This window comes from Ammodytes marinus, assembly GCF_949987685.1.
Source record: "Ammodytes marinus genome assembly, chromosome: 3".
Taxonomy (NCBI): Eukaryota; Metazoa; Chordata; class Actinopteri; order Uranoscopiformes; family Ammodytidae; genus Ammodytes; species Ammodytes marinus.
Window position 1 is genome coordinate 30,325,230 of NC_137232.1, and position 12,472 is coordinate 30,337,701.

The 12,472-nt window shown below is 40.7% G+C and overlaps 1 protein-coding gene across 1 annotated transcript; it reads left to right on the forward strand.

Moving 5' to 3' along the window:
* Positions 1-1,832: 1,832 nt before the first annotated feature.
* Positions 1,833-11,209, forward strand: ccnl1a (cyclin L1a). The gene is made up of 10 exons (XM_080053586.1): positions 1,833-2,129; positions 2,370-2,444; positions 3,028-3,137; positions 5,066-5,186; positions 5,398-5,462; positions 7,958-8,057; positions 8,182-8,286; positions 8,863-9,113; positions 9,299-9,397; positions 9,522-11,209. Exons 1-10 carry the CDS (start codon positions 1,890-1,892, stop codon positions 9,991-9,993), a joined length of 1,638 nt encoding a protein of 545 aa, XP_079909712.1. The 5' UTR covers positions 1,833-1,889; the 3' UTR covers positions 9,994-11,209.
* Positions 11,210-12,472: the final 1,263 nt, after the last annotated feature.

The window sequence follows — 12,472 nt, forward strand, 5'->3', positions numbered from 1 at the left end:
ATTGTTTGCTCCGACATATTTTCTTATTTATGTTAGTTTCAACCAAAAACATTTGTTTTAAATAGTCCTCTAATTGGCAGCCATCTGTGTTATAGCAGCAATGTGTAAACTGCAATACATTCACTGGATTGTTCGTATGGAAATAGGATAGCCTAATTGAGGCGTTTTGGAATATATTTATATTTGTCCTGCGGGTGGCCGCGATGTCCCTAAAAGCATACAGTCTACCGGAAAATAAAAGGAGAAGAAGAAGAAGACGAACTGCAATGCACTGTGGGTGATATCCACCTCGGAGTGACCATGGATGTTCACTTGATCACTCAGCCCTCCGAGGGTCTATATCACGAAGTTCACTTCAGTTTCCAGACAATTGGAACGACACTTAAGATGTCGGCGGGGATTCCCCCGAGGGCAAGTGCCTAGGGAAAGTGAACGAGGGCATGTTGAACGGGTATTGGAACGCAGGGAGAGTATGGTGGAGTTAGGCCAACTTCCTGTTTTTTTGGCGAATATTTCAAATTAAAAGACTTCCTGTTGATTTTGCGGCGGGGCTTCAAGAGGCTTTTTTGTTTGTCCTGGGATTTTACATTGCTATATGAAATATTGTGCATCTAGGTGTAACACAGCCTGAGTTATGATCAATTAAAGGGTTCATGAGGTCTGTTTTTGATGTTTTTTAGCGAATGACGCGTCGGTGCTGCAAGACGGTAGTTCCCATTAAAACGAGCTTTCGGGTATATCATCTCCCCTTTCAGAGGACAACACATATATTTTCTTTTGAACAAATATTGTTATGAGTCCAGTTTACTCTGCAATCCTGCAGCCCACTGCCTCACTTGTGGTGCCCAATTTTCAGAAACATCAACTGGTGTGTCTCTAGCTCCCTCTGCTGTCCGTTTTTATGTACTGCTAGGCTTCCGCCTTTAAAACCTTGCGGGCTGAACAAGTGAACACAATGTTCACAGTGCTATGGAGCTGCACCTTCTTTGACACAGTCAATGCCACCATTAATCTGCTTACTGTACCTGAGTTCTAATAAATTAAAATGGTATATTATTTGACTTCCTGTACGCCTTTATTAAATGAAGATTTCTAAGTTGTTGGACTGGTTAAGCGACCGGTTGTTGTTGAATTGTTCCGCTTTTTTAAATGGCGGATGTATATGTTCCCGAGTTAGTGGTGAAAAGTCCGGACATTCCCGTAAAATACGTCACCGAAACCGTTGATGAGTCGCTTCCATGGACCTATGGTCGCTTCCTGCTGCTGCCTTCGGGCGGTGTCGTAATATTTAATGACTAGGCTACCTATTTAAAGTCCATAACAATGCATATTATGACCATAATGGCAGCAGTGACCCACTTTTTTGGCAAGTGTTTTTCTCCCTATTTTTTAAGCGAAATGTCCAATGATACGGAACACCGCATTGTGTTTTAGCGAGTGAAACATAATGGGGTCTGTGGTGTTTTGTTATGCTTATAACACTGCTTTGAACAACTGATATTTAAACTGCTATACTGTTTATTTTTTTAGGGTTTATTTATAATCGTTTAGGCTAACATTACAAATTTAATTAAAGTGAAACGAGCTTACGTAAGTTATAGTGTAACCCCAGAAGAAAACAAAATACAATTTACCATTTGTAAGCTATTCAGGAAAACATAGGAAACGTTATTGTATGCTTGGTCAATTGAACTGTGTATTGCCTAATTTAGATGATACTTTTCAATTTAGATAGCCTAATGATTCAATAGTGCGAAACTATTTACCTCCGCGGATGTGCACACACTTATGTGTCTGAAAAAGACGGTGACGTCACTCACTTTGTGAGCCACCCTGTTCCGCCGTCGTCCCGTCGAGCTGTTGCTGTAGACCAGTGTTTTTGGGTAAAGATGGCCGCAGGTCCCCTTTCTGTATCTTCCAACGCATCCACAAACAACGATGGCATTCTCATTGGAGATAAAGTTTACTCGGAAGTGTATCTTACGATCGACAACTCGCTCATACCCGAGGAGAGGCTCTCTCCAACACCGTCGATGCTCGACGGCCTCGACCTGAGCACGGAGACCGACCTTCGCATCCTTGGATGTGAAATCATTCAGTCAGCGGGCATTCTCCTCCGGTTACCCCAGGTAAACTTATTTGAAAAGTATATTATGTACTATAAAACATGTTGGTGTGTGTTTATGCCCAACGGGAAGGAGTTTTATTTAGTCCACAACACGCCTCAGCCTGGTTGCTAGCAGCTGGCTATTGTTAGCTCTTTGACGTTGGCGTGGTGGAGTTAAAATGGCGGCGGTCCATTGTGCAAGGTTAGGCCAGCTTTTAACGCGACTAAATTCAAACGTCTCGCTATGTGTTTCCCTCAACAGGTGGCAATGGCAACGGCGCAGGTGCTCTTTCATCGTTTTTTCTACTCCAAGTCTTTCGTCAAGCACAGTTTTGAGGTAAGTCAGATATATTTTTTCTATGATGCCGATAGGTACTCGGCAACGTTAGCATAGCATAACGTCATGGTTACGTTTGAGGCAGCCATATTGTCGATACGTTTTGCCCGTGAGCTCTTGTACTGCCTTCAGACAAAGAGGGCCACGCACAGTAGACTTATACGAAGCAAATTTCAAACTCAAATACAGAAACTCTACACTGAATTTGAAAACATCTTATATTCTAGTTTTACATATTTAACTCTCAGCCAGCATTTTAAAACGTTTCTGATTCAAATGCTAGTTGGTTGTCTGGTCATTGTAACTGGATACTTGTTAATGTTATACTTTGTAATGCAATCAGAATTTCTGTAGGAAAGTAAATCAAGTGCTTACCACAGTTTATGTACATTTGTGACATACCAACAAAATGATTCAAACAATATGGCAGCAAGACCTCACTTGTTTTCTTGTTGTGTATGTTTTCACTTTGCCCACACCTATTGGTCATATGGGGGCTCTTTTCTCTGTTTACATGTCTCAAGTTTACAAGTTATTGAATTCTTTCTTCCAACTTTGTTTTCTTCAATTATCTTATCTCCAGATTGTTGCTATGGCCTGCATCAACTTGGCCTCCAAAATCGAAGAAGCACCCCGAAGAATACGAGATGTCATCAATGTTTTCCACCATCTGAGACAGATGAGAGGCAAAAGGTAAACATCAACATTGAATACTGCCTTCTCTTTTTATTTTATTTTTTTATAAATAGTGAGAGTTCATGTTACATTGATCATATTGCTTTGCTTTTGGTTTTATCCAATATGATGTATTTTGTATGATGTTGGATCTGTTTTTGCTGTGAACGTGCTCTTCTGTTTATCCATGTACTCTAAACCATTTTAAAACGTTTCAGTTTCCCGTTCACTGGTAGTTTCAGATGTGTAATTTTTTGCATATAACATCTGAGTTTGACGTAACCCTGAAATTGAATCTCAACAAACTTGCTTTAAAGATTGGGAGTGCATTTTAAACATAAGAAGACAAGGCAGTACATTATTTGTGTGCCTTGTCTTAATATAAATCTTTATATGTCAATTCTCTAGGCCTTGGCATTAACTTGGCTTCTTTTTTCCCTTGCAACCAACTAACAGCGACCAGCTACATTTACCAAAGCCTGGGTGATGTGGAATGGTACGTAAGATGAAGCAGTCGGCATGACAACCATGATGCAAGGGGGTCACTCTCCTACCTCAGGGCCACCCAACCCCTCCTGTGGGAGACGCCCGCGGTCTGAGGCACCGTGGGGCATTGGTATCGGGGATGACAGGTTGGCCGAAGGTCCTTGGCCCCCGGGGGACCTTGAGGACTCCTGTGGTTCAATCTTAAGCTTTGGGTATCTGTGTGTCAATGAGCAGACCCTCGGGTAATGTAGTTTTCTTCACTGACTGCTCCTCACAATGCATTTTGTTTGTGCTTCAAGAGCAAACCCCATTCACCAACTGTGACCCATGGCTTTAATGGAAATATCACCTTGTTTTTTTAAGTGGAATAATGAATAGGAAAAGCATAGTTCATGCAGGATATGTATTTGTTTTGGGTCAGTGCATGTTATGAAGCTGTTATATTTTGGCGCTTCAATGAAGTTAATGTGAATAAGCAGTAACATAAGTGCACCAGTAATTATGTTGTACTTGCAGCAAGTCTGTTTTTTAGATGTGAATTTGGGTCATAAAGTGTCATGTTAAGTAAAAGACATGACACTGACCCTGGAGGTTTCTTCCATGCATGTGGTTTGTAGCATGAAAGTATTCACATTTGAGATTTGTGTTACTTGAGACATCAACACTTGATATTTAGATTTTGAGTTTGATCATTGATTTCTGAAAATAGTTAAATGTTGAAATAACTAAGCTTTGTTTATTCTGTTGTGATTTAGATTAGTTATTATTTTACATAATTTTGGACACAGATGGTTTTTAATGAGGAGGTTGACACCGCCTGTAAAATGGATTTATAGATCAGACTGCATGTAGTCTTAAGTTTTTGACTCTAGAAATATCATTAAAGTGACTGTCATAAATTGCCATATTTAGATATTAGGTGTCTGCATTGGTAAGTTTATATAATCACAATGTTTAACTGCAGATGTTTTGTATGGGTTGGTACATACTATTTGCAGTGAAGGTAAAATGTAGTCAACTTTTTCTGATATTTACCTTGAGTGTAGTATCAACAACTGAGTAGTAGTCGGTAGTTTTGGTTATTGAATGGAGTATTGTGTATAGAAGCATAAATGAGAATGAATTGTGACTGTCCAAGTACAATCCAAGTTTGAACACAGTTCAAGTTGTACATTGAGGTAGTAATGTGGGCGATGGCCTGAGTTGATATTTCTATTAAAGCTGTGACACGGGTGATTGAGGTCGAGGAATGTCTGCAAACCCCATACGCTTTCACTTGAACCACAGGAGTCCACAAACCCCAGCAAACTGTTAGGCATTCAAATAGTTACACATGTTGCTTTGAGTTGGTTGGAACGGAAAAAAGAAAAGAGTACAAGAAATCAGAAGGGCATTTTCCTTTATATATTTGATTAATGAAGAGGGAGACATTATTTTATTTTGATTCCTTTATAAACTAGGACTCCAAGTTCATTGATACTTGATCAGAACTACATAAATACCAAAAACCAAGTCATCAAAGGGGAACGGCGGATCCTGAAGGAGCTGGGTTTCTGTGTACACGTCAAGCATCCACACAAGGTGAGTTAAAGCCACACCAATAAGTGTTTAAATTGTCAAGCACAGTGTAGTGAGGCAGTTGTAGTTTTAAGTTTGTTCTTCCATGCAGATGCAACCACACAGGAAGCAGCTTTGACAGACTATTCTCACTTCTCAGAACAGACATGAGTTTAAACAGTGACACACCTTGTTGTTTCCTTTTTTTAAACAAACAATCATTTTATGATTCCAGATTATCGTCATGTACCTTCAAGTCCTGGATTGTGAAAAGAACCCGACACTGGTCCAGACGGCCTGGTAAGTTACCCCTTAGTTCTCCACTGACCACCCCCAACAGCAGCAACCTGTGTCATGTCTGCAGGAAGTGCCACCAAACCTGGGCCTAAAATGAAGTTGAACAGGTTTCAAATGGTTTAATAACTTTAGGAGCACTTGAGTTTTCTCCTAGAATCTTGGGGCATATCACTATTTGGACACACCACTTGCAGGGAAGTGATGTTCAAGGGCCCATCACGTGTTTAAGATCAAATTTGAAACACATTCAACAGTCATTTTGCCCAGGTCTGACCGTGACATTCCCACACTCCATATTAACCCTTCCACCTCTTTTTTTCTGATGGAGCAATTTTTTTTATTGCCAAACCCGTTATGTGTCTCACTCTCTTGTCTGCCCTTACATGGCTTTGCTGTAAGTCTTTTTTATTTGCGTTGCCCACGGAACTTGGTTTAACTTTGTCCTTTCTCTCTACTCTTTGATTAAAGGGTAGTCCATGCTGGTAAGTCACATAAAGAACCTCTGAACTCTGCCTCCTCCAACCACATGACCTCAGGAAGCTCCCCCAATTGGCTGGCTGCCCCTCTCCAGACAGCCAATCCCAATGCCGAGATTCACTGAAGGGGGCGGGCCTTTCCCAACAGCCAACATCATCTTGTTTTCTCTTTGGTGTCCAAAAGGATTTGTATTTTTTTGTATTGCTACAAAGGTTTAATTTTAATACCTATTGTTGCCAAGTAGCTACAGATACTTTTATATTCTGACTTTTCTTTTAGTTTACTTGCATCTATAAATGAAGTAAACACAGCTAGAGCAGCATAATTTATTTGACCAGTTAACCTGCCTGTTTAAAAAAAAAATATATATAAATATAAACAGTAGTATACTGTCTCCTGTCCCCAACTGACGTGGTGTCCAGACATGTGTCTGTCTTACAGGCTGTTCCAGGTTTTGCCTCCAAGGACCTGTCTCGCCCACGCAGCAGTCAGAATCCAACGGCCATGTGTTAACTGTAATAGTGTTGGTATAGCAGGTTGACACTGATCTGACACAGTGCAGGGCTGGTCTTTTGTTGAAGGAATTTTAGAAAGGAAGTAATCGCTGTGGCCGGTTTTCAACAATTGCTTGCGGCAAACCGCCGGTTGATCGTTACATAAAATTCTAATGGTGGAAATTTACACAATGTGTGCATATGGAGTGTGTGTCGCCACTGCTTTTGGATTTAGTTTTAGTAATTGCCTGGTTGTAGTTTTGATAAAACTCTGAGTGGGATCAGTGTTTGAGTTAGTTTATCTGGGTTTTACCATCATGTTTCTGTTCTCACACATTTATTTTCTGACTTCTATGGTTCTTAAGGACATAGATGCTCACACCACCCTGTATTTGCTTATTCCCATCCTGGCCATGTGTTTCCTAATGACTTCCCTAATCTAATTGATCCATTGTCCTAGACAACCCACTAACACATAATTTGATTTGTGGCAGATATTTCACTCGGCTTTAGTAGTGAAGCATAGCTTGCTACCCAATGTCTTTCAGTGTGTTTTAATGCCACGTCTTGGAATGGAGTTGGAGATAACTAGAGGTCTAATGGGGTCTGTTTGAACTCATGACTGGACAGCATTTGTTTTTAAGTGGGTTCTTTTGCATTGAAACCTTCCAATCAATATGCTTTTTCAGTCCTTTAAGTTCTGACACTATTCATTCAAACTGTCAAGATTTGTCAGAATTTACACCAGTGTTGCATCATTTGATCATATCAACCTGCAACTGATTCTCAAATCTAGCTGTCGTGCATGCCGCCATACATGCTGTGCCTCCCCATTACCTTACATCTAACAGTTGGAAATTGTCAACTGCATTCTCCATGAATGTGTTTTGTCCGTATGCCTGCATGTCTGCCCGTGTCCTCCCCTTACCCCCTTCACAAGGCATGTGGTATTGTCTCGATCATCACTCTTCTCAGTGTAGTCAACCTGCACAATTATAAGGCCATAGTTTGATACATTTGTTTTAGCAGGTATTCAGTATACAACTTCCCATTTGTGTCTTCATGCTTTACCTGTGACATATGGCACCCCCATGGATACCCCAGAGAGAAATGGACAAAGTTAAACTTGACAGAGGAAATTGCATATCTCCCTCCCGCGTTGTTATTAAAACATATGTAGATCTTTATTTATAGCCATCAGGCGTTAAGAATAATATGAAATCCTGTCTGTGCTGCTATAATGGTCACATCTATAAACGGTTCTGACCGTTTTTCAGAAGTCACCAAACAAATGTCACTGTTAGATATAGTTGAAAAAATTGGTCAGGGTTTCATCAGGAATTTAAAACCAGAAGATTAAGAAAACAAATGAAAGCCCTTATTAAGAGTAGCACCACAGACAATAAATGTTTTGTAAAATTGACCTTTAGTAATAGCTAACTTAAGATATGTGGGATGGGTCAGAGGTGGCTTTGTGTGGAGAAGATGCTATGTTTTTGTTTCTATGTGTTGTTTTTGCCTCCATAGGAACTACATGAATGACAGCCTGAGGACAAATGTGTTTGTGAGGTTCCAAGCAGAGACTATCGCCTGTGCCTGCATATTCCTTGCTGCCCGAGCCCTTCAGGTAAGAGGAATGTTTACGTTAAACCCACACATACAATGGCATGTTTTTACTCGTCTTTTCACACCAACTGCCGTCCCATTAAACAACTTATAAAATCTTCTAACCTTTTTGTTCTCCCCCCCAGATACCTCTCCCATCCAGACCTCATTGGTACCTGCTGTTTGGAGCCACTGAAGAGGAGATTAAAGAGATCTGCATCACCACCCTCAAACTCTACACAAGAAAGAAGGTAGTTAAACCTCGGATCGCCATGTGTTTGTCCTGTAATTTGAGACCTTCCCTGTGTTACAAATTACATACTTTCTTTTAACAATACTACATACTACAGCATGTCGTTTGCATGCACTAGGTATACAATTGGGACATACTATTTATTTTGTCACATCATGATAACTTTGAACTTGCCCCTTGCTTATATATCCATCGCTTGTTATTCACTTTGAGGCTCTGTCACCAAAAAGCAGGCTGATTTCCACTAAAGATTACTACTGGGTGTAGTAGAAAATCCGGGGATTTTCAGCATGCTGCATTTGACATGTATTTGGACATTCTAGATCTTTTTGTCATACTAAATAGCAGGGAAGTATGGGTATTGGAATGCAGCCATTTTATGTTCTCAACCAACTGTACAATTTTCACATTACATTAACCTATTAAGCTGTAAACTACACTGGTGTAGACTCCTGCGCTGTGCTATTTTTGAAACACAACGAACCTATTAGCAGCATTGTAATAACCCTGCCTGCTCACAGTAGCCAGTGCTCAGTGTTGTCCATGTGTTTACTTACTGTGGGTTCTTCCCCAGCCCAACTATGATCATCTGGAGAAGGAGGTGGAGCGAAGGAAAGTCTTCTTGGCAGAGGTTAAGCTTAAGGCCAAAGGCCTAAACCCTGACGGAACCCCTGCCCTGACAACAATGGGTGGCTTCTCTCCTGCTTCCAAGCCCTGCTCTCCTGTGGTCAAGCTGGAAGAGAAGTCCCCTAATGCCCAGACCCTCAAACCGATTAAGAAAGAGCCCGACAATCGGACTCAGGCTAACAAGAGTCCACACAATGGGTAAGAAACAATTACACGTACCGTTTTCTACTGTAAAGATATTTCAGAATGGTCATTCTCGATTTTGCTATAGCCTTATTAAGTTTTTAATTTAAAAATAATTTTGTTTTCGGGTAAGAGCAGATTCTCACTATATGCCAGTTATCTAATGTGTCATTTCACTGAAGATTTGTTCTTTTTTTAAGGTTAAGAAAAGAGACCAAGATCGGGAGGAACAGCAGGAGCGGAAGTAGATCTCGTTCAAGGACACGTTCTCGTTCTAGATCCCGCTCTCCTCGCAGACAGTAAGTTCTTACAAGTAATAACTTGTATGATATCTTAACTTTAAATGTATTGAGCATGTGTTTAATAGGTAATTTTGTTTAATTAGCTGGATGGATTCCTCAACTTTCTCTTTTTACTCCACAGTTACAACAGCAGACGCAGTCACTCGGGGACCTACAGTTCTCGCTCACGGTCCCGTTCTCACAGTCGCAGTCCGACGCCTCGGCGACATCAGCCCTCACCCCTCCTCAAGACCAAGACCAGTCACCATAGCAACAGTGACTCAAAGTCCAGCAGCGGGCGCCACAGCAACAGTGCAGGAGGCGGATCTGGACACAAGAGGAAGCGCTCACGTTCTCGCTCGCGGTCCCGCACTCCGGTCAAAGTAGACAGGGACCGGGACAGAGAGAGGGATCGTGAGAGAGACAGAGACCGCGCCTCCTTTGAACTCACGACAAAGAAACACAAACACGAACGAGGAGCTGGTCATCGAGGAGACAGGAGAGAAAGGGAGAGATCTCGGTCCTACGACAGGGATAGAGAGAGGGAGCGTAGCCACAAGAGCAAACACCACAGCAGTAGTGGGCACTCAGGACATAGCCGTCACCGGCGCTGAGGCAGACACACATACACACACAGACAAACATACACACAGACTAGCTCTAGGACTGATGGTCACTGAAGTATTTTCAGTATATTCAAAACGACACCAAATCTAGCGTGTTCTCTGATTAGAGTTCATTAACAATATAACGGAGTGGCTCCTTTCTGGTCATTTAATTAAGTTCCTGTCAGTTGGAGTCATGGTACCAGACAACTCTTCAATGTTAAGGAAATAGTTGTGTTGCAACGAATTATGTCAGTAAAGCAACTATGTGTAACCTGTCAGGAGACTTTGCTGACACCTGATTTGAGAGAACATGCCAAGTTTGATTTAATTTTGTCTATCACCAGCCTAACGCCAACATAGTTGGGTTTCTCAAATGCATTTGAGACTATTTAAACTATAATTTCTTCAACCTTTAATTTACTTTTGTTATGATTTTCTTTTGTCCCTAATAATAATAATAAAGCCTTGACAATGGAGGCGTTTAAGAAAACAATTTTGAAATTGCTTGAATCCTACACATAGCTTTTGCATGCAAAAATGTCTTTGTTTACACAACAGCACACCTGTAGCTGATATTTGGCAGAGGTGGTTGATGTTGTGCATCTGAGGAACCCAGGCTGCAGCAGCTACCAGCATTATCAATACTTAAGGTTTACTGGCCATTTTGTTAACTACCTGGTGAGAGCTTACTAGAGGTTGAGGGAAGGCACCAATGCTGTGACATCAGTCCCAGACTTGTCATAGTCTCCCATATGTGTTTCTTTCTTCTCCCATGATACTCCACCACACACCACTACCATCCTTCTAGCCTAGCCCTTGTGTTCTTGGTTTTGTAAAGTTATAGACTTTGGGAAAAGAAACTTATTTACAGTGTAAAGATGGATATCCGCTGACAAACGTGAATGCTTTGATTTATAAAAGCGAGTTGCTCAGCAGATGGATCGATTGAATAAATGTAAAATAAAAATGATCATTCAGGAAAGATCGGTATGTTTGCACATTAAGGGATTGGCAGGTGAGGTTTTTTCTTTTGACAGACGTATGTTGCTAAAGCTGTCTATACAGTTTCAAAATAGCAAACTGTTTTTTTTTCTTTTTTTACAGCAGGGGATGCAGACTTGATTTCAAAAATTTTAGAGTTGTCAATTTGTTACACTGGTTTTAAGTCTGCACGTGTTTATGTCCAATTTTTATTCAATAATAAATGAGTTATGCCACTGAACTGGTTTTCATTGAATTTGTAAAATGGGTGTTTAGCTGGAAAAAAATGGCAGCCAGAGGGTGCTGTTGGCCTTATATACATTATATTATTGAGCACTCGGAACATTGAACAAACTTTCGGCATTTAAATGTGATTCAATACCTTTTGTTTTGTCATAATCCTTGAACTGTGGAAATAAATTCATCTTTTTAACGATTTGGCAAAGGGAGATTGCGATTGTCTGCCTCATGTCACTGATCCACCTCTGACGTTGAGCAGTTTAGTCTCACAGTTTCCAGTCTTAAATTTCACACACTAAGGGCTAGTTTCACAGACATGGATCCTGGACTCAATGGAATTTTGAATGGAGATTGTCCATTGAAAATACAATTTAGTCCAGAACTAGGTTTAATTCATGTCTGCGAAACAGGCCCTTGATCATGTAGCTGTAAGTGACTACATGACATGACAAAAACACAAATGCTGCCAAACTGACAGGCCATCTGATGCTTCACAAATTGGGCAATAGGAAGTCAGTGCCCATTGCCAAAGCAATGGGTAAAATACTCTTTGATGTGCATTAAAGGACCTTCACATATGGGTCTCAAACACACAACACCTTGCTGCTGGCCTAACGGGTCCTTACATCTCTTAAACTGGGCAGGGGTAAAAAAAAAAAACCTAACCTGATTCATACAGTAATGAGCTAACTGAGCATAGTTAAAATGATAATGATAGTTTTAGAGATATCTATTACTTTTTTTACTGCCTCCATTCCAATATAATGAAGATATTGGCAATGAAACACAAAAATCAAATGTCCCTTTTGTAAGGGGCAGGGCCTATAGTGTGATAATATTCCCTTAGCATAATGTGTTGAGAATAACTGTATATTTAGCTTTTCATAAGAGTTTATGTTTTTCAACCTCCTTTGATCAGTGAGAAGCCCAAATGAGAAAGAATAAACTGTGTAGGGCACTAATGACTGCCTTAAAGGTGCAGTCAGTGATTCTGGAGAATGCTTTTTTTTTCAAAATCAGTGCGCTGAAAATAAAATCCTGTGTTAATTCACAGCCTGGGCTCTGCACACAGGCATGTTGCTAGCTATGGTTGCCCCCCTCTGTTTAAACACCAGTTTACAGAACCTATAGGCTTTGTATTAACACCATGTTTTCCCCAGCACATTCACAGTATGGACAGGTAGCTGAATGTGAGGAGATTCAGACCCATAGCTTTACTATTTTGTTTTACTCTCACTGCTCTCATAGCATTGTTTCCCTTATG

What these genes read in the sequence shown, in the direction of transcription:
- ccnl1a (XM_080053586.1), top strand. Translation starts at nt 1,890, where the DNA reads ATGGCCGCAGGTCCCCTTTCTGTATCTTCCAACGCATCCACAAACAAC. An exon ending in ACGTCAAGCATCCACACAAG is followed by an intron (nt 5,187 to 5,397) that starts GTGAGTTAAAGC and finishes TTATGATTCCAG; the next exon opens with ATTATCGTCATGTACCTTCA. An exon ending in ACACTGGTCCAGACGGCCTG is followed by an intron (nt 5,463 to 7,957) that starts GTAAGTTACCCC and finishes TTGCCTCCATAG; the next exon opens with GAACTACATGAATGACAGCC.